Genomic DNA, 22,143 nt, shown 5'->3' on the forward strand with positions numbered 1-22,143 from the left:
GAGAATCAACGACTCTGAATGCCAAGTCTTTTTTCTTATCTCTTGACTTTGATTGCCTGCTGCTGAGTCTTTGCCAGCCAGCGTGACGATTTTTTTTTCATATCTCCAATAGTTCAAGCGCCTCAACAGTTTTGTTCTTGTCCTTTTATAGAAAAAAATTATAATTTGTTTATTGTGATTTGTACTAATAGATTTAGACCGTTGGATGGAGATCTGATGGTTGTTAGTTGTCGCCTGAACAGATGCTATATTCCAGGAACCTGAAATATAGTGAGGTCTACGCTGCATTTGCCGTCACCTTCACATGTACGGATGTACCTTCTCCTTACTGTGCTGCATCAAGCTGTGATCACACTGAGCGTGTTGGACAAGGTTAACAGCATTTGGAGTTTGGACTTGGAAACAAGGAATCAAAGTAACAATATATGTTGACACCTTCTCCATCCTCTAATTAACTAGTACATTCAGAGGGGTCGGAAGCACGCAAATTTGCACGATGAGTTCCACGCACAAACAGCTGCTCATCTTGCTCCTCCTCCTCTACACACACTCTTCCTCCTCCCATCCTACTGCCACTGCCAATGGCTCCATTGCGGCATGCCTCGCATCTCAGTCGTCTTCCCTGCTGCAGCTAAAGTGCTCCTTCATCAGCAAAGGCAGCCTCCCGTCATGGCAACCTGACACCGACTGCTGCCACTGGGAGGGTGTCACCTGCGACATGGCTTCCGGTCATGTCATCGCGCTCGACCTCGGTGGCCAATATTATCTTCAGAGCAATGGCCTAGACCCTGCAATCTTCAACCTCACCTTGCTCAGAAACCTTAGCCTTAGTGGCAATGACTTCAGGGGAGCGCAGCTCCCATCTTCTGGGTTTGAGCGGCTCTCCGAGCTCGTCAGCATCGATCTGTCTCTTACAAATTTTGCTGGTCAGATTCCTGTTGGTATTGCAAGTCTGAACAAGCTTCTTGTTCTCGACTTGTCTGGTAATCCAAACTTATACCTCAGTGAGCCCAATTTTCAAAGCTTCATAGCAAACCTAAGCAGACTGAGAGAGCTCTACCTTGATGAGATGGACCTCTCCAGCAGCGGCCCAACTTGGTCGAGCACTATATGGCCCTGTATTCCCCAGATCCAAATCCTCAGCTTAATGTCATGCGGATTGTCCGGTTCGATTGCTACCTCTTTCTCGCGACTCCGGTTTCTGACAATGGTTAACCTCAGGGGCAACTTTGGAATCACTGGTGTGGTTCCAGAGTTCTTTGCAAACTTCTCTCTCCTGACAATTCTGGACCTGTCAGGGAACGATTTTGAGGGGCAGTTCCCATAAGGATCCGATAGAGTTAAAGTAAGATCTCTATGCATAAATCTAGTATTTCTACTTGCACTTGGAATAAATCGTGAGTCCTAGAAGCATCTACTAGTACTAGATTAATAAATAGAGTGAGAAAGAGAAGGGTGAAGGGGGTCCAAACCATCGGCTGCCTTAGAGGAAGACGGGCTCGCCATCGCGGTGCTTGGTGAAGTCCCGGTGGCGGTGCTGTGTCAAAGGACGGCGGTGCAGTGGCGGCGTTGGCCGTTGACGGTGCTTCCCGTCGCTGGCAGCGCCCCCTCTGTGATCGGTTAGGGTTTAGGACTGTAGGTGGGGTGCTAGACGGCTCAGGCGAACCTCGTGCTCGGCGCCCCGCCCCCACATCCTATTTATGGTACTGTGCGATGAGAGCCCACCAACCATATTAGGGTTGGATGCCCCCAATCAAGGCGCAGATCCAAAGGCCCAATTAGTCGTCAGGCCAATTGGTGGAGATCAACTAACATTCTCCCCCTTGATCTCACTTATAACTTAAACTTAACTTAGTTACTTTCTCTTGTTCCCATTCCATCACAGTGCATAGAGCGTGCCTCATCGTCACGATCTCTTGCCATTAGATTAAACAGCTACAATGCACCTCTATGTTTTGAAACAGATTCTAAATTAGGCCCTTATTGTCCAGGATTCATAGGCTTTTCCTTTAAACCCATGTCGGCTACGTGTTCTCTGAACACACTGGGTGGTAAGCCTTTTGAAAGCGGATCCACGAGCATCTTTTCTGTTCTTATATGCTCAAGACTAATTATATGATCCCGGACTTTGTCTTTCACAACATAATACTTTATGTCAACGTGTTTGGCAGCACCACTTGACTTATTGTTGTGAGCATAACATACTGCTGGATTATTATCGCAGTATAATTTGAGTGGTTTATGTATGTCGTCTACCACTTTTAACCCAGACATGAATTTCATTAGCCAATTCACATGTCATGTGGCCTCGTAACATGCTACAAACTCGGCATACATTGTGGACGATGTAGTGACGGTTTGCTTTGAGCTTTTCCATGATATAGCTCCTCCTGCGAGAGTGAATATGTATCCTAACATGGACTTTCTTTCATCTCCCGCATAATCAGAATCTGTATACCCCTCTATGTGCAGGGAATTAGATATTCTGTACGTTAGCATGAGACCCTTCGTACCTTACAGGTAACGCAAAACTTTCTTTACTAATTTCCAGTGTTCTATTCCTGGATTACTCTGATATCTACCAAGCAACCCGGTAACAAATACTAAGTCAGGGCGAGTACACACTTGAGCATACTGTAAACTTTCGATAGTTGAACTATATGGAACTGCTTTCATTTGATCGATCTCATATTGGTTCCTAGGACATTGAAATTCTCCATATCTATCGCCCTTGACTATGGGAGCAGGTGAAGACTTACAATTTTGCATACTATATTTCATTAGAACTTTTTCTAAGTATGTCTTTTGTGATAATCCTAAAACCATCTTTTCTCTGTCTCGGTGAATCTCTATTCCTAGGACGAACGTAGCTTCACCAAGATCTTTCATATCAAACTTTGAGGACAAGAACTTCTTTATTTCTAGTAGTAAATTAACATCACTGCTAGCGAGCAAGATGTCATCCACATACAAGACTAGGAAAATGTATTTCCTATTCTTGAACTTTGCATAAACGCAATTGTCCTCTATATTTTTTTAAAACCCAAACTTTCTTATTATACTATCAAACTTTAAATACCACTATCTTGAAGCTTGCTTTAATCCATAAATGGATTTCTTCAGGTGGCATCCCATTCATTCTTTTCCTTCCACAACAAAACCTTTCGGTTGTGCCATGTAAATGTTTTCCTCCAAATCCCCGTTTAGGAACGTCGTCTTTACATCCATCTGATGTAATTCTAAGTCGTAATGTGCTACAAGCGCCATTATGATTCTAAAAGAATCCTTATATGATACTGGAGAAAATATCTCATTGTAATATATGCCTTCTCTTTGCGTGAAACCTTTTGCCACAAGTCACGCTTTGAACCTTTCTATATTTCCTTTGGAGTCATGTTTAGTTTTGTAGACCCATTTATAGCATACTGTCTTGGCTCCTTTAGGAATTATTTCTAAGTTCCAAACTCTATTGGTTTTCATTGATTTCATTTCATCTTCCATGGCTTCAAGCCACTTGGATGAGTGAGTGCTTCTCATAGCTTCTTCAAATAAGGTGGGATCACCCTCTATTTGAAATTCCTCACTTTCATAAACTTCATAATCATCAGGAATGGCTGATCTCCTGACTCTTTGAGACCTTCTAGGGGCCTCGTTAGATGATGCTTGTTCTATATGAGGCTGTTGTTGCTCTTCCTCATGTGTGACAACAGGTTCTTGAGGATCCTGAAGGATAAGTTCATCATGCTCATTCATTGTTGCCACAGGAGAACTAACAACAGGTGCTGTTACTATAGTGTCTTGCACTGTTGTACAACAACAACAGGTAGCGTGAAAAATGGTTCCTGAACCATAGGAGTGGGCACGTATATCCGCTTCTCTTCAAAACTAATTTTATGCGCTACCATGTTCCCCCTGATCATATCATCCTCTAAGGAGACAGCATGTCTTATTTCTACAAACTTCGTTTGTCTGTCAGGACAATAGAAGCGATAACCTTTTGACTTTTCTGGATAGCCAATGAAATGACAGCTGACTATCTTGGAGTCCAGCTTCTCTATGTTTGGGTTAAATACTTTTGCCTCAGCTGGACAACCCCACACACATAAATAGTTTAGTGAGGGTTCCTTTTCTATCCACAACTCATATGGTGTTTTGGGCACTGACTTACTTGGCACTCGATTAAGAATATGAATGACGGTTTTTAACGCCTCCATCCATAAACTTATCGGTAAGGTAGAATAACTTATCATGCTTCTCACCATATCTATTAGGGTACGGTTGTGTCTTTCAGCTACTCCATTCTGCTCAGGCTCGCCCAGTGTAGAATACTGGGCTACTATGCCATTTTCCTGTAAGAACCTTGCAAATGGTTCAGGAACTTGGCCATATGGGGTGTGTCGACCGTAGTACTCTCCCCCACAGTCGGACCTTACTACATTAATCTTTAAGTTGTGCTGATTCTCTATTTCAGCCTTGAATATTTTAAATTTATCCAATACTTCCGATCTTTCTTTAATTGGATAAATATAGCCAAAACGAGAATAATCATCTGTGAATGTTATAAATGAATCATAACCATCCACACTCTTCACAGGAAAAGGACCACAGATATCTATGTGGATTATTTCTAAAATTCATGCGCTTCATTTGGCATCTTTCTTTATTTTCTTGACATACTTTCCTTTTATGCAATCTATGCATTGTTCTAAATCTAAAAATTCTAAAGGCGGAAGAATTGATTTCTTAATCAATCGCTCTATTCTTCCCCTCGAAATATAGCCTAAACGACAGTGCCATAATTTCAAAGATACATCATGCACTCTTTTTCGCTTAGTTGTTGCATTCATAGACGAGGAAGCATTCTCATTCTTAGTACTTACATCATTTATATTCTCAGAAAGTGATAATAAATAAAGCTTGTCTTGTCGGAAGACAAGACCAACACATTTATTATTATAAACAATCTGACATTTGTCATTACCAAATGGCAATCATATCCATCGTCATCTAAACGTGAAACACTTATTAAGTTTCTTCGCAAAGAGGGTACAAATAGAATATCTGAAAGCTTAAGTAGAAAACCATCAACTAATTCTAGAGAAAGATCTCCAATGGCTTCAACTTGAGCTTCAACTCCATTTGCTACTTTAATTCTTCTTTCTCCTCTTTACAGGGTCCTCCTCGTACGAATCCCTGTAATGAATTTGCAACATGAATAGTTGCACCTGAATCAATCCACGAAGTAGATTTTGCATAACTTAAATACAGGGATTCATATATGAATGTAATGAAATCCTCACTTCTCTTCAGCAGGTTCTTCAGGAAGTATAGACAGTCCCTCTGGTAGTGTCCATGCTTCTTGCACCATTTGCACTGATCCTTTTCAACTTGAGTGTTGTTGTTCTTCTGATGGTGCTCAGTCTGAGGAGCTTTCCTTTGAGGTTTAACATTCTTATTGAAGTTCTTTTTCTTATCCTTGATAAGGTTAGCAGAGTCACCCTATAAGGACTTCAGCCTTTTCTCTTCTTGAACACACATTGCGATGAGCTTTTCTATGTTCCACTTGTCGGGCTGCATGTTGTAGTTAACAACAAAGGTTTTATATTCCTTTGGCAAGGAAGCAAAAACCAAATGAATCAAGAACTCATCCTTAAGTCCCAAATCTATTGGCTTTAGCTTCGAAGCCGTGTTGCTTATCTTCAAAATGTGCTCTCTGATACCGCCACCAGTATATTTTTCATTAAACAATTTCTTGATCAATGTACTAGTATAAGCCTTTGAAGAGCCAGTGAATTGACTCTCCATCTTCTTTAGGTACTCTGTGGCAGTATCACAGTCTAGGATAGACCCCCTTATAGCCACCATCAAGCACTTGCGGTTTAATATGTCCCATTTCTTGCGCTCAAGATCATACTTCATGCACACTTCTACATGATCTCGCTGTCGAGTAGTGAAATCAGCATCAGACTCGTTTTCTTCCCTCACCGGGTCCACTGGCTCAGTAGGACATGGAGAGGTGAGCGCTAAGTCATTCTCAGACAGTGCAAGTGTGAGCTCATACTTCTCTCGCCATACTCTGTAATTACCCCCTTCTAGAGGTGGTATGTGCGAGATGAATGCCATTGGGTTGAGTCCTGAAAAACACCGTCAGATATAGTGAGAAAATTATGACATTATAATTGCATTCTTTAATTTAATGTTGGTCACAATTAAAATATACAATACTCTTATACACTAATTCTACATCACCGTTGGGCAGAAATAGAATTAATGCATGGAAAACTTATGAATAAACATTATAACATTGTTATTATCAACGTTGGTCAGAAAAATAACAATATTATAATTTACTGATTAAAATTGACTACTCTTCAAATTAAATTCTTCCGTTGGTTCGAATTTAATTAGAAGATTATTAACTTTAATATTGCAGCGGAAACATAAAAAATTCATTATCTATTTTTCAGAAGCATTGAACTTTTCTCAACTATTCTCTGAAAAATTATCCCGTTGGTTCAAATTTTAATAGAGATATTAAATTAGACAAAATTCATCGAAATCTGCTTCTGAAAATTAAATAAACTTCAAACTTTATTTACTGTTCATTCTGGCCTGGCCCAGCAGCAACAGTAATCGGCCCAGCAGCAACAGTGCACGGCCCCACCTGCAGCAGCAGCCCCTGTGCACGCTCGCGGCACCTCCCCCATGCCCAGGCCGCAACCTAGGCCTGGGCTAGAAAAGTCGGTCGCCGCGCTCGCCGGCCTGGGCCAATTTCAGTCTAGTCGCTCTCGTCCGTTCATCCAGATCCGACGGCCAAGCGACGATTTCGGTTGATCAAAAGCCCCCCGACTGGCCGGCGCCCCCAAACCCTAATTCATTTCGAGTCTTCCCTTTCTCTCTCTCAGCGCAGCAGCTCTCAGTGCAACAAGCAGCGGTAGCGACCGAGCGAAGGGAGAGAGCATGGCGCCGTTGCCGGCCCCTTCGCCGGTGCACGTGCTCCCATGCGGGTGAGCGCGCCACTGTCGAGTGGACTAGAGGCGGTGCCCTTGGCTGGAGCTCGCACAAGACCGATGAGTAGCTGCCCCGCTCGGCCTTCTTCTCGTGCGCTGACGAGGTGGCAGCGCGGTGCACGGCGAGGTAGGCCTCTTCCCCCTTTCCCCTTCTTCTTCTCCGCCTGGATCTTGCTTCGTTCTTCTTGGATTTGTCCGATTTGGGGATTAGGGTTTGATTAGGGTTAGGGTTTCGCTCACTGTGCTTCTTCCCCGAGTATGATTCATGGGTTAGGGTTCGGCTTCGCGTGCCGATACCCCTTTCTCTTCTCTATGCTCCACCTGGTTAGGGTTAGGGTTCGGTGACTCTCTGTTTAGATCCGAAAACAAATCTATCACCTCCTTCTAGTTGCTACTCGGTTTTCTTATCCGATAGGCTAGATCTACACCTAGTTAGGCTCTGATACCATTGATAGAGTTAAAGCAGGATCTCAATGCATAAATCTAGCATGTCTACTTGTACTTGGAATAAATCATGAGTCCTAGAAGCATCTACTAGTACTGGATTAATAAATAGAGTGAGAAAGAGGGGTGAAGGGGGTGCAAACCATCGGCCACCTTGGAGGAAGATGGGCTCGCCATCGCAGTGCTTGGTGAAGTTCCTGTGGCGGTGCTGTGTCGAAGGACGGCAGTGCAATGGCGGCGTTGGCCGGTGGCGATGCTTCCCGTCGCTGGCAACGCCCCCTCTGTGATCGGTTAGGGTTTAGGACTATAGGTGAGGTTCTAGGCGGCTCAGGCGAACCTTGTGCTCGGCGCCCCGGCCCCCACCTCCTATTTATAGCACTGTGCGATAGGGACCCACCAACCATATTAGGGTTGGACACCCCCAATCAAGGCGTAGATCCAAAGGCCCAATTAGCCGTTGGGCCAATTGGTGGAGATCAACTAACATTCTCCCCCTTGATCTCACTTATAACTTAAACTTAACTTACTTACTTTCTCTTGTTCCCATTCCATCACAGATCAGTGCATAGAGCGTGCCTTATCGTCACGATCTCTTGCCATTAGATTAAATAGCTACAATGCACCTCTCTATTTTGAAACAGATTCTTAATTATGCCTTTATTGTCCAGGAATCATAGGCTTTCCCTTAAACCCATTACGGCTACGTGTTCTCTGAACACACTGGGTGGTAAGTCTTTTGAAAGCGGATCTACGAGCATCTTTTCTGTTCTTATATGCTCAAGACTAATTATATGATCCCGGACTTTGTCTTTCACAACATAATACTTTATGTTAATATGTTTGGCAGCACCACTTGACTTATTGTTGTGAGCATAACATACTGTTGGATTATTATCGCAGTATAATTTGAGTGGTTTATGTATGTTGTCTACCACTTTCAACCCAGACATGAATTTCTTTAGCCAATTCACCTACCCTGTGGCCTCATAACATGCTATAAACTCGGCATACATTGTGGACGATGTAGTGACGGTTTGCTTTGAGCTTTTCCATGATATAGCTCCTCCTGCGAGAGTGAATATGTATCCTGACATTGACTTTCTTTCATCTCCCGCATAATCAGAATCTATATACCCCTCTATGTGCAGGGAATCAGATCTTCTGTACGTTAGCATGAGACCCTTTGTACCTTGCAGGTAATGCATAACTTTCTTTACTAATTTCTAGTGTTCTATTCCTGGATTACTCTGATATCTACCGAGCAACCTGGTACCTAGACTCAAATCAGCTTTCTGGTCATCTAGAAGACATTCCTGCTCCTTTGTCCTCATCTATATCTGAGATTGATTTAAGCAATAATCAACTTAGTGGTCCAGTGCCACCATCATTTTCCCAACTTCCAAGTCTCAAATATCTCAACCTTGAGTCAAATCACTTGATAGGCACAGTGGAACTTAACCCTTTCTGGAAACTAAGCAATCTTTATTTTCTTGGTTTCTCTAACAATATGCTATCAGTGATTGATGCAGAAGATGGTGCTCTGCCTCCTGTCCTCCCTAACATTCAGCACCTTGGCCTAGCATCTTGCAACCTCACAAAACTCCCAAGGGTTTTGAGATATCTAGATATCATTCTTGAATTAGACCTTTCAAGTAATCAGATTGGCAAGAGTATACCAGGATGGATATGGGTGGTTTGGAAGGACACTCTTGGAAAGTTGGACCTCTCGAACAATGCATTTACTAGCCTTGAAAAGTCCTCACTCATTCCAATGACACATCTAAATTTTCTCAATCTTAGTTTCAATAGGCTTCAAGGAGATATACCCATACCAGTCATATCCTTGCCTTATGGTGTAGTTGCCTTAGATTACTCAAATAATGGATTCTCTTCCATTCTTCCTAACTTTGGTAGGTATCTTAACAATGTTGTCTATATTAATTTGTCCAAAAATAGACTACATGGCCATGTGCTAACTTCCATTTGTGGCATGAGAGAACTCCAGATCCTGGACTTATCTTATAACAACTTTAGTGGTTTGGTCCCGTATTGTCTACTCGAAGGTGGAAGCTTGAGTGTACTGAAGTTGAGGGAGAATAAGTTCCACGGGATGTTGCCTCAAAAAATTAAGGAAGGGTGTATGTTTGAGACAATAGATTTGAATGGCAACCAAATTGAGGGGGGACTCCCAAGGTCGATATCAAACTGCAAAAGCCTAGTGCTCCTTGATGTTAGCAATAACCAAATCCTCGATTTATTCCCTTCTTGGTTGGGGAGTCTTCCTAAGCTTCGAGTTCTTGTACTGAGATCCAACCAATTCTATGGCACAATAGGGGGGCTTCAAAATGGTGATCAAATAAGGGATTTCTTCTCAAGTTTGCAAATACTTGATTTGGCAGGTAACACTTTCTCTGGCAACTTGCACTCAGAATGGTTTGGTAAACTGAAATCAATGATGGCAAGTGTCAACAATGGACAGGTTCTAGGGCACCAAACAAACTTTTCGCAAGGTTTTATCTACCATGATGTCATCACAATTACATATAAAGGGTTGGATATCACATTCAATAAAATGCTGACTACCTTCAACGCAATTGATTTATCAAACAACTCATTTGCTGGTGTCATTCCTGGATCAATAGGGAGGCTTGTAGCACTTCATGAACTTAACATGTCACATAATGCTTTCATGGGAGAAATTCCACGACAGCTTGGTGACTTGGCTCAGCTTGAATCATTAGATCTCTCCTGGAACCAGCTCTCAGGGGAAATCCCACAAGAGTTAACTTCTCTAACTTTCCTCGCTTGGCTCAATCTTTCATACAACAATTTAACTGGAAGAGTACCACAGAGCAACCAATTCTTCTCATTTTCCAGCAGCTCATTTGAAGGCAATGTGGGCCTCTGTGGAAGGCCACTGTCCAAACAATGTGATACTCCAAGCTCAGCTGCTTCTTCAGAAGGTAGCAGTTGGTGGGAAGACAAAGTTGGTGTTGCCCTACTGTTCATATTTTCTGGCTTGGGGTTTGGAGTGGGCTTTGCATTGGCAATCATATGCCAAAAGGTTTGTCATGTAAAAGGAGTGTCCGTTGTACTCAGTAGGTGGTGCCATGGGATCTAATTTCTTTAGAACAAAAAACTCAGTTTGTGAGGAAAGACCGCCCCACGGTATTGCACTAGGAAGAAGCTGCCATCATTACCTGAACCGCCACAATTTGTTGTTATTTCACTAGGATATATGGTGTCCTCGTCACTGATTTGATTTTGTTTGACTTCTAAAATAACGCAGCTTATGTTTACTGCTTCGTTATGTACTCCTTTAGTCCTTACCTAGAAATGCTAGTGTGAACTTCGTAATGAACTTGTATTTCTGAGATAATTAGCTCTCATGTGTGATGAGATTCGAGGAGAAAAATGTGTGACGAGAGAAAAATTCCAAGTGCTACAACTTTGGAAAGTCATCTGTCTTAAATGCTCTTAAGTTTTAAGTCTATTCTGGGAGACTTCAGAATTGGTGGAAGAGTCCAACACTGAAGGTTGGTTTTGCATTTAATGATTATTGTCGGTAACAATTGTACAAGCCAACTAAAATTTTACACTAGCCAAAATCCATTAAGCATTGTGGTCACTTGGAGACTGGGATATTGTTCATTTCTGTTCATCATTTTTCAAGCAAAATGAGACTTTGTTATTGAAATGGAAGTCAAAAGACAAAGCAAATTGAGATTTGACACATTGCACGTAAATAATAATAGTAGTAGTAGTGGAAAGTGAGCTAAGAAGGCCTTCGCTGTCATGCATTTGTCCTAAACATAGTATGCTGTGCATCCGCGTGGGCACATTTCCTCAAACACCTGGTCGACAGAATCAGTGACGAGAGGCCACCGCATCGCAATAACATGCTATCTTTGATAGATGAAGAAGGTGATTCTCTGTTTCATTCGCCACCTCCCATTCAAAGTTTGATGCTTGCTTCATGCAACCTTACAAAACTTCCAATGTGCTGAGATATCTGAATTAGATTACGGAACTAGACCTCTCAAGGAATCAGATCAACGGTGTTATACCAAGTTGGGTATGGGAGAACTGGAATGGTCACATTAGCTATTTGAATCTCTTTTTTTGAAAGTAAAGGAAGGAGCTCTGTCGCTAAATTAAGAAGAAAAAATGGTTTATGTACACGAGCACCCATGGTGCCAAACACACCGGTCGTAGGACCAAACACAAATAGGCACCGCTCACACACTTGTTGTTTTACCCTGCAATACACATGGCCCTACGCCTTTGAACAATATTTTCCTTGGTCAATGAGGCGACTTGTGCCGACGTTTTGTGCTCATTTTCAAAAATCCTCCTGTTCCTTTCCTTCCACGGGTTCCACACAATGTAAATAAACACTCCATTGAATGTTGTGCATTCTTGTTTTGGCACCTTGGTCACCGCATCCTCCCACCAATTGGCGAGACACTGGGGATCTTGTTGGGGCAGCTGCACATCAAAATTTTCCTAGGATAACACCTGGCTCCAGACGGCTCTAGCAAAGGGGCATAGCAGAGATAGATGCAGCCCTGTCTCCAAAGGTCCATTACACAAGACACAATGCTCTTGATGTGTCCACCCTCTCTTTTGCAGGTTGTCGGCTGTGAGGATTTTATCATGTATTAGTATCCAGGCATGTACTTTGCATTTATTTTCCACCCATGCTCTACAAATGAGATCAGCCTGGAACTTGCGATTGAAACCTCGGAACTGTATCCTGTACGCTGAACGTGTGGAGTAGTTTCCGTCAGCTGTCCATCTCCAAACTATGGAGTCTTGCACTTCGGGCGTCAGCTGCACATCCTGGATCCTGATCCAAAGAGCCACAAATTCATGTATCTGCACGGATATTGTGATTCGTGTCCTGAGGGATCGGATCCAGTTACCATTTTGTAGCTCCTGGTGAACCGTCCTGTTCTTACGGCGCACTATCTCGAAAAGGTGGGGCGCTAGGTATCTTGGAGCTTCACCCTCTAGTCAATTATGGTGCCAGAAATGTGCCTTGTTACCATTCCCAATTGTTACCGTGGTTGAGGCGTTGAAGAGCAGTCGGTCTTGGTCATTGCACAACAATTCCATCCCCGCCCAAGGTTTTGAGTCATGAACCCACTCCTGCCATGCCACAACCAACGTAGGCGCAAGGCTGTTCCAAATCTTTCCAAATCTGGCACCCCCAACCCCCCCCCCAAATTCCTTTGGTCTGCAGACCTGTCGGCCAATTTACCAGGCAATGTCCTCCATTAGCGTTCTCCTCCCCTTTCCAAAGAAAAGATCTTCTAAGTTTGTCAATTTTCTTTCTTGCCCATACCGCCAGTGGGAATACAGTGAGGTGATAGGTAGGCATTGAAGATAGCACTGATGTGACCAAAGTAAGTCTACCCACTCTGTTGAGCAATCTACCTTCCCAACCGGGTAGTCTCTGCCCAATGCGTTCGATGAGATGTTGCACATGGACCTTTTGCAGGGATCTCGTGTGGAGTTGCAATCCTAAGTAGCAGCACGGGAAGGATTCTCTTGTCCCTGCAAATGAGGCTAACACATGGTCTAGATCAATGTCCTAGCATCTGATTAGATGGACTGAGCTCTTTTGTAGGTTTATGTGTAAGCCGGAGACCCTGCCGAATTCCTAGAGGATCGTCGTGATGGAGTCCAAGTCGTCCTTGATCGGGTTAGTGAATATAGCCGCATCATCAACATACATGGAGGTTCTCCACTTGGCCGTAGGTAGAGGAAGAGCAGTAAGAACGCCTTGCTGTGTTGCCATGTCTAGCGGGCGTTGAAGGGGTCCATAGCGAGTATAAATAGCATGGGGATAAAGTGTCACCCTGCCGAACCCCTCTCCTGTGGCTGAAAGCTGGACCCTGCTGTCCATTTAGCAGCGCTCTCGATGATGTCGTGCGGAAAAGGATCGAAACCCACTCCCGCCAGCGTGGTCCGAAACCTAAGGCCTGCAATACCTTGCGGAGGTAGCTCCAGCTGACCGTGTCAAAAGCCTTGTGTATGTCAAGTTTGAGGAACAGTGCAGGTAGCTTCATCTTTTGCATTGTCCGCACTGTGTTCTGAACATATAGAAAGTTGTCGTGGATGCTCCTCCTTTTAATGAAGGCGCTTTGGCACTTCGAGCCTAAGGAGTCAAGCAGTGGCGCCAGCCTGTTTGCAAGTAGTTTGGCAAAAATCTTCGCTATGATGTGAATGAGGCTGATCGGGCGGAAGTCTGTAACTCTCAAGGCATCCATTTTCTTTGAGAGTAGGATGATGTTTGCTGAATTTTGGAGTTCAAAACCTTGGGAGTTCAGCCTGTACAGACTGTTCACTGCGATAGTGACATCATCCTTGATAATGTCCCAATAGGCTTTGAAGAAGGCGTCTATGAAACCATCTGGACCCAGCGCCTTGTCACACAGCATTGAGTTTATTGTATCTTTGATCTCATCTTGCGTGAACGGGGCCTCAAGTGCTGACAGGTCCCTTGGGACATATCCAAGCGCCGACCAGCTAAACGTCGTTGACCTCGATTCATGGGAGCCTAGGTGTCTCGAAAAATAGTTCGCAATGATTTTTTCTTTGTCATTGTGTGTAGTCACCACCCTCCCATCTGTGTGCGGGCTATGGATATAATTCTTCCTCATTCTTGTGCTAGCCCGAATATGAAAGAATTTTGTGTTTGCGTCTCCACTGCGGATGTATGTGAGCCTTGCCCGCTGTCTAATTCTTGATTTTTCAATGGCCGCTAATTCGGAGCTTCTGATTTTTAGCCGATGGCGTAGGTCGAGCTCCTGCTGTGTGAGTGTTCTGACTTCCTACGCTGCCTCGAGCTGTAGTAGCACCTCTTTGACGATGGCCAGCTGCAACCGAGTGTCCCCAATCTTCTCCTTCCGCCACCGCTTAAGGCCTTTTGCCACTCGTACTAATTTTATATGCAACCGTTTGATGGGTAGCATAGAGTCGACAGGTTTGCACCAGACTTGCTGAACCAAGTCCCTGAAGCCGTCCACCTTGACCCAGAAGTTTTCGAAGCGGAAAGTGCTGTTGTGGCAGTGCTCAAGCTCTCCCTGCAAAAGTAGAGGGGTGTGATCGGACATGAGAGAAGGCAAGGAGTGGAGAAAACATGTCGGGAAGGTTAACTCCCAATCCGGGATGCAGAAAAATCTGTCAATTCTTGTCAGTGTCGGATTGTCCTGCTCGTTGCTCCAAGTGAAACGACGGCCATTGAGGCCTATCTCCTTTAGGTTCAGATCTCTCTCACAGCATGTTTACCAGTTTGGAGAAATCTCCCTCTCTTGTTCCAATGGGATCTATATATGTTCTGGATCTAAGCTACAATAGACTTGAAGGAGACGTGCTAATACCAACCATAAGGTCTGGACGCACAGATATCATCTTGGATTACTCAAATAATTACTTCAATTCCATCCTACCCAACGTTGGTAGATATCTTGGGAAAACATCATATCTTGATTTGTCCAGTAACAAAATAAGAGGCCACATACCCACTCCAATTTGCAAGGCAAGTGAACTCCAAATCCTCGACTTATCTTATAACTACTTTAGTGGAGTGATCCCATCATGCTTAGCTCAATGTAACTTGACTACTTGAGAGTAATGAAATTAAGAGGTGACCAAGTCCACGGGGTACTGCATGATGGCATCAGAGAAGGATGTATGCTTGAGACAATAGACTAGAGCCACAACTACATTTCAGGGAAACTGCCTAGATCACTATCTAACTGTCGAGACTTAGGATTGCTCGATATTAGTGACAATCAGATTGCTGATTCATTTCCATCCTGGCTGGGAATACTTCCTAAACTTCAAGTTCTTTTTTTTTGACCCGAAAATACAGCAGGGGAGGCCCCCACTGTAAGAGTTTTTTTATTACTTTTGGAAAAAGGAAAAACTGTCCAAAGAGAGGCTAAAAGAAATAAACCACACAGTCAGCAAGAGGGCAGGAGAAACTGCACTCCACAGAAGCATAAAAAACTAGGAGAGGGAGTCTAAACAGAGGAGAAAAGCGTGTCATTTTTCTTCACAAAGTCTAAAAGCTTCAAGTATGGCTTCCTCATAAAAGGAGGTTTTCCAAGAGATAAAGGAGGGGCGTCCTCTGTTGAAGATGAAGTTATTTCTCTGCTTCCAAATATGCTAGGAGGCAATGATGAAGATCTCCATGAAGAAGGGGTTTCGAAGCTGTTGCTTTGCTTTTCAAGTTCTTGTTTTAAGATCCAACCAATTCTCTGGCCTGACTACAGATCTTCAAGACAATGACCAAATTTCGAACTGCTTCTCAAATCTGCAAATACTTGATTTGGCCTCCAACCAGTTCTCTGGAAACCTGCCCAAAGAATGGTTTAATGAACTGGAATCAATGGAGAATGGTAACGATGATGGACAAGTTGTTGGACATCAGATAAACGTGGAAGTAGGATTCTATCGAGATGATATCACTATTACATAGAAAGGGTCAGATCTTATTTTCACTAAAATCCTTACCAGTTTCAAAGTAATTGATTTATCAAATAACTCATTTGTCGGTCACATTCCAGAGTCAATTGGGAGTCTGGTTTCACTACATGGGCTTAACATGTCATACAACAACTTCATGGGGCAAATTCCATCATAGCTAGGTAACCTGACTCGGCTAGAATCAATGGATCTCTCATGGAACAATCTCTCGGGGAAAATCCCACAGCACCTAACTTCCCTAACTTCTCTTTCTTGGTTGAACTTGAGGCCATCCTCTTGCTTACCTTTTCTGGTTTGGGGTTTGAAGTGGGTTTCACATTGGCAATCATGTTCAGACGCTTTTGGCACATAGAAGGATGGGTTGGCAATTTCTGTATTCGTATGTGATATGGTTATGCGAATTACATGTATGGCATTATATTTTCCATAAAAGGAGAGGCAGATATGAAGTATTTTATCCTTATAGTCGTCAGACAAGACAGATTAAAACCATTTTGTTCTCATAAGGTTGCAGTTTTTTAGTTCATTTTCATTACATTATATCCTCAAAAAAGTGACAATATTGTTTTGCTATCTTCATTTCTCCCAACATACAAGCCATAACTAATACTGTAAGAAAAAAAAAACTTGGAACAAAACTCAGAACTGTACTTGACTGCAACCATCTGAAATTCTAGATCCAATTTATTCCAACTGTAAAGAAATGAGAATCAAATTTCGGCAGAAGTCCATAAAACAATGACCTCTTGGGTGGGGGTGGGGAGCAGTGTCTGTCCGAACCTGGGCTTCTGAAGAGTGTGCTCGCGACTCCGCCAGGCCGCGCGCACCGGCGGCTTCCATGTCTAGGAGAGCCGACCGACGACGCGCACGCGGTAATCCACGGCGTCATCGGCCCTGTTCGGCAGGACTTATTGCTGTTGCGGCTGATTTGTAGGGCTGATTTATTGTGAGAGAAAAACACTGTTTCTATGACTGAAAAGTATGGCTGATTCTGGCTGATAAGCTCAAACGAACAGGGCCATCATCTCAACTCAACCGCAAATGCCCTCGCTGAACCCTATATCACTCGAAACCAATCAAGTATTCAAAGGTGAGACCGAAACTCAAGCGTGGCCATCTGTAGCGGCGATGAGATGAACTCGCCTGAAAATTCAGCCATGCATTGGAGAGGGAAGGCATTTCGAGTGGGAAATTTCACCCTTCTGTTCCGCTGAATCGAGCGACGGAACGGAAGGAAAGAGGAACAGTGCAGCGTTGCGGGCCAACAAGTCAGGGAGTATACCCCCAATTTTATTTATTTATTATTATTTTTTAATTTTTTTGGAGAGCGGCCCTCCCAAGGGCAGAGCCTTCGTTTTCTTTTGGATCATGCTTGTATCCGGCGTCTGTCCCTTTACTCTCGTCCGGATGAGCCTCGTCCACTCATTCACGGACCCAGCCCACGTCACACGCTTGCTCTACACTGCGCGACCCCGCTCGCGGGACAATTCCGCTCGCCCGCGCCGCCCCCGCTCGGATGGACTCCGCCTTCGTCGTTCGCTGACGCCACCCGTCATCGCGGGACAGACTCCGCTCGCCCACGCCGCCCCCGCTTGCGAGACGGACTCTACCTGCGTTGCCCCCGCCCGCGTCCGAGCTCGCACCTCCCGTCGCGGCTGCGCCCCATTCGCCTGTCGCGGCCACTACCGAGGTCCGTGCCACAGACGAGCTCCGCATCGACGACCTCTGAGCACTTTGTGGCATCGAGCTTCATAAGGACGAGCTCCATTCGTCCAAGCAGTAAGGTGACATTGCGATGAAAGCACGTGTTGCAAGCATATGTTTCGATTGTTTTAGTTGTTTTAGAGGTATGTTGCATGGGTTTCGTATGGATGTTGCATATGTTGCAATAGTTGTACACTTATGTTGCAAACGTCTATCCTAATGTTTAATCTATTTTTAGACGTATATTGCAAGTGTGTTTATTTGAAAGTTGCATGTGTTTCATGCATATGTTGCAAATGTTTTATCTGGATATTGCGTACATGTTGCAAAGGTTTTGAAGTATTTCATGTGTTTTTTGCAAGTGTTTCAGACGCATGTTTCAAATGTTTCATCTGTCTTCATACATATGTTGCAAATGTTTCATCTGGATGTTTCAAAAGTAGATCGGGTCTTGCACATGTTGCAATGGTGTCGGTAGCTGATGGACAGTGACTTGCCACAGGATTTCGGCTTCTACCTCGCGCGGCGCGCCTCGCCCTCTCATTTCCCTCCCCTTCCTTTCCTTCCCTCCATCTCGCCGTGGTAGATCGAGCTCAGCGTGAAACCCTACCCGACGAGCACACAAATGCCCGCGGAGGTGGTGGCCCCTGGTGGGCCGACGGGCGACGCGATGCTCGCGTAGTGGCCTCGGAGCAAGCTGAGGTCCGCGCCACCCGCTCGCTACGCGCGGAAACAAGCAGCCGCCGGCGTCCAGGCGCTAATAATGTCCTTTTCATTTTTACTGTGGTTTACATGGAAATCTAGAGCTAGGTATTTGTTCAAAACTGTTTAATTTATGTCGTGAGGTAAAGATTTTTTTGGACTGAGAGAGTGTCAATTTCATTGAATCGAGCAAGATTCGCGGGTATTATTTCTGATGAAGCTAAATAACTACCTAACCTGATCTCCGCAGGAATATATCAGATATATATCAAGACATACCTGATACCCCAATCAGGAAGCGGAGTGCCAAGCAGGTCTTCAGTCGCGAATCTTTATCAGAATGTTAATTTGTCAAACGCATAACATTCTCAGGCTGTAAAAGAGAACTGTAAGACATGTCTGCATCTTTATCACTTTCTTAACAGAGAAACAAAGAAGAACATTTTTTTTCGAGAACACATTCGTTGACGTGTGTTTCATTATGAGGAGGGAAAAACAAAGAAGAACTAACACAGTTCAGATACGACCATCTGGCAGCATATCGTAAACGATCAGATGTATACAAAGAGAGCCATGATTCGGAGGCTTGAACCTTGAAGTTTACAAATATAAATGCCTTCTCACGTACTTTAAAGACATCAGAGCAAATTTAGCTTACAGAGAATGTCACACTGCAAACAACAAATTAAACACCGGTCCAGAACTGGGGAAATATTAAAGAAAAAGGAAATCGAAATCATCCTTCGAAATGCATGGAACATATGAATCACTTCTCTCAGATCACTAGCGCACGTACGCGTGTGCTCATCATGGTCCTGGCACACACTAGTGTTCTCGCGTGCACTCAGTCCGCGCTCAGTAGTGGCGCGTGGGCGCGCACTCCCTCGACCTGAACGCGAGCGGGCCGGCGGCGTAGACGACGTTCCTGAAGCCACGGCCGTCGATCCACTGCTTGCCCTCGTCGCGGAGCGGCGCGCCCTCCAAGCCGCCGTGGATGTTGGTGATGATGTTGCATTTGGGGTCGGGCGACGAGAGCAGGCGCACGAAGCAGGCCCCGCGGGGGTCCTTGTCCAAGTAGCCGTCGGCGCGCTGGACGCCGAACTCGGCGTGGAAGTAGCCGTTGTCGTCGGCGACGCGCCGCCGGTACGCCATGACGCGGTTCTTCCTGTCGCGGCAGGTGACGGTCACATTGGCCCCTGGCAGCGGCGCCGCGCCGTCCAGGCTCTGCGAGCCCCGCTTCGCGCAGCTCTGGCACACCACCAGGCCCTCCACACGCACCACCACCAGCTTCTTGTCGTCGTAGCCGTGCGCGGCCGGCGCCGGCTTGGGCGTGGCGGGCTGCGGGGTGTAGGGCGCGGGCGTCGGCGTCGGCGCTGGCGTGGCGGGCGTCGGGGTGTAGGGCGCCGGTGTCGAGGGGCTAGGTGTCTGACTGCCGTAGCCGCCGGCCGTGGCGCCGGTGACGAGGAGGGACAGGAGGACGGCGATGGGGAGGAATGCCGCCATCGCTGCTTGGCGGGGAGCGTGTCGATCGCTCGGAGGAGGAGATCGATGGAGACGGCTTGAGCTCTGGTTGTGTGGAAATGGCGGGAGGAGCACGGTTTATATACACGTGACAGGGTGAGGGTCAGCCGTCAGCGTGTTAAAAAAAATGGCGCAGACGTGCGGCCATGTAGGGCGTGGGGGACGAGTCGTGATCGCCTTGTGCCCTTGTCGGCATTGCGCTACGTGAAGGCCAGTTTGTTTTGTTTCGATCCATGGCTCAGGGGATTTCGTCACGTTGAAACGAGTACTGTAGTGATAATGATTGGTCCATACAAAAGAGTTCAGACACAAAGAACATTCTTTGCCGGCGTGTAATGATGAGACGAGATCCGTATAGTATTTTCAGAGATTGTGCGACCCGTGTGTGTTGAGGCCACGCTTATCTAACGAACATCCGGTGAGAACTACGTATATGCGAATTGCAAGGGCTTTTAATTTTCTTCTTCTTCTCTTCTTCTTTTGATATAAGGAGCTCGTTTATTGCCCAATGGCGAAGCTCAGCATGTAGGCTAAACTTTGGATATTGAGGTCCACCCTCCATCGGGGTATTCAGCCGTCTCTAAGGCCTCGTTCGTTTTCTTAGGAATGAAACTGCAGCAGGAACGGTTCTAGGAGGGGAACAAGTGAGATCCAGGTGATTTGGTTCCGGATGTCAAGAGACAGGGAAGCAAACCTGGCCGTAGATCACATAGAATGTCTAAGACGGTTCGGATTCTATTCCAGGCCAAGCTTAACCGAACGGCAATCTTTGTTGGGCGGGTTTTTGTTCCAGGTCGTTCTGATCTGGGCGGATTGGGTCTCGTTCCGGGCGGTTCCGTAAGAAACGAACGATACCTAAGTAAGTTGAATAACCACCGAGCTTTATTGTAAAACTAGCTATATATTGTTGGATAATGTAGCTATTATTTTAAAATCAATAAAGTGTAATTAAAAAAAAGTGTTATGTGACGGTTTTCTAAAAAAACTAAAATTTAATTAAAAATTACCACTATTAGAGCAAACAATCAAGAAATCGGCCTCATAGGTTGTACTCCCTCTACCCACACATTTGTTTAGTTTGGAGGCAAGATTGATCCTCTGTTTGATTTAGGGGCAGGTGGAATATGAAACAATCCCTGTGAGCAAATGTTCTTCCGAGATGCTGTCTCTAGGTGTCCCTCCAAATTCGAGGTACGAGCTCGTCCCATCACGATGTCATTCTCTTTTTTGTTGTCGCGTGTTTCTTCCTCTTTTATCCTCCCGTTGGCAGGCGTGACCTCGGTGAGGGCAAGCTCGACCCCAACGCTAGCAGGCGCAGCCCTAACATGATTTAGGGTCAGGTGGAATATGAAACTGTCCCTGGGAGTACATGTTCTTCTGAGATGTTGTCTCTCGGTGTCCCTCCAAATTCGAGGTACGAGCTCGGCCCATCGCGATGTCATTCTCTTTTTCGTTGCCGCGTGTTTCTTCCTCTTTGTCTCGTCCCGTTGGCAGGCCTGAACTCGGTGAGGGCAAGCTCGACTCCAACGCTAGCAAGCGCAGCCCTAACATGAGTGAGCTCAGCCTCGACCATGGCACGATGCCCTTGATTGCTGTGGTTGGGCAACTTTGTCGAAGAAGCTGGAAAAAAGGTGAAAGATGATGATATGTGAGTCCCACTTAACGAATATCTAACGTAACACAGATAGTGATGTATCTACTTCATCTATATCCCTCCAACCAAAAACACAGAGTAGGGACATCACTATTCCATCAACCAAACATAGAGTAGATGCCATCTTATATCCTAAGAAGACTAAATGAATTTATCTCGTCCCTCTTGTCTCAAAACCAAACATATCCTAAGAGTTTCTATAACTTTTAAGATAAAAAAAATTAAGGAGGGAGAAAAAAACATTTCAAACCTCTACCTAAAATCAACGTGCCAGCTCGTGATTCTCAATTGACACGATTATTGGCGGGTTCAGTTAGCCCTTGACTGGTTACTCAGAAACCCTTATATTTGTGGATATAATTTGAATATAAAAATATCATCTCATGTATGCAGAAAGTAGCTTCTTGTAGTTGTTTAAAAAAAGTTGTAGATCCGTCAAATTAATAACTCAAATCAAAATACTGAAAAACACTCAAATGGTAGTTTTTGCTGGGCCAAAAACAGGAGCATATACGAGCGATGCAACTGCCGCAGGCTCAACAAAGCCCAAAATACATAGTGATACTGGGCTTATATATATTCCAAGAAGCCAATCGGCCCAGTTTCGGT

The 22,143-nt window shown here is 44.8% G+C and overlaps 4 protein-coding genes and 2 pseudogenes across 4 annotated transcripts; 4 read left to right on the plus strand and 2 right to left on the minus strand.

The window, feature by feature from the left end:
* Nucleotides 1–496: 496 nt before the first annotated feature.
* On the plus strand, nt 497–1,327 carry LOC136460249 (receptor-like protein 7). The gene has a single exon (XM_066460027.1). It carries the CDS (start codon nt 497–499, stop codon nt 1,325–1,327), a length of 831 nt encoding a protein of 276 aa, XP_066316124.1.
* Nucleotides 1,328–5,499: 4,172 nt separating this feature from the next.
* On the minus strand, nt 5,500–7,631 carry LOC136460250 (uncharacterized). The gene is made up of 2 exons (XM_066460028.1): nt 7,598–7,631; nt 5,500–6,134 (listed from the first exon to the last, which is right to left on the minus strand). The coding sequence occupies exons 1-2, from the start codon at nt 7,629–7,631 to the stop codon at nt 5,500–5,502; spliced, it is 669 nt and encodes a 222-aa protein (XP_066316125.1).
* A 1,330-nt stretch (nt 7,632–8,961) lies between these two features.
* On the plus strand, nt 8,962–10,575 carry LOC136460251 (receptor like protein 22-like). Its single transcript, XM_066460029.1, has one exon. It carries the CDS (start codon nt 8,962–8,964, stop codon nt 10,573–10,575), a length of 1,614 nt encoding a protein of 537 aa, XP_066316126.1.
* Nucleotides 10,576–14,742: 4,167 nt separating this feature from the next.
* LOC136460252 (receptor-like protein 36) lies at nt 14,743–15,323 on the plus strand (annotated as a pseudogene).
* Nucleotides 15,324–15,642: 319 nt separating this feature from the next.
* On the plus strand, nt 15,643–16,305 carry LOC136460253 (receptor-like protein 52; annotated as a pseudogene).
* A 2,909-nt stretch (nt 16,306–19,214) lies between these two features.
* Nucleotides 19,215–19,862, minus strand: LOC136457713 (non-classical arabinogalactan protein 30-like). The gene has a single exon (XM_066457729.1). It carries the CDS (start codon nt 19,860–19,862, stop codon nt 19,215–19,217), a length of 648 nt encoding a protein of 215 aa, XP_066313826.1.
* Nucleotides 19,863–22,143: the final 2,281 nt, after the last annotated feature.

This window comes from Miscanthus floridulus, chromosome 6, assembly GCF_019320115.1.
Source record: "Miscanthus floridulus cultivar M001 chromosome 6, ASM1932011v1, whole genome shotgun sequence".
Taxonomy (NCBI): domain Eukaryota; kingdom Viridiplantae; phylum Streptophyta; class Magnoliopsida; order Poales; family Poaceae; genus Miscanthus; species Miscanthus floridulus.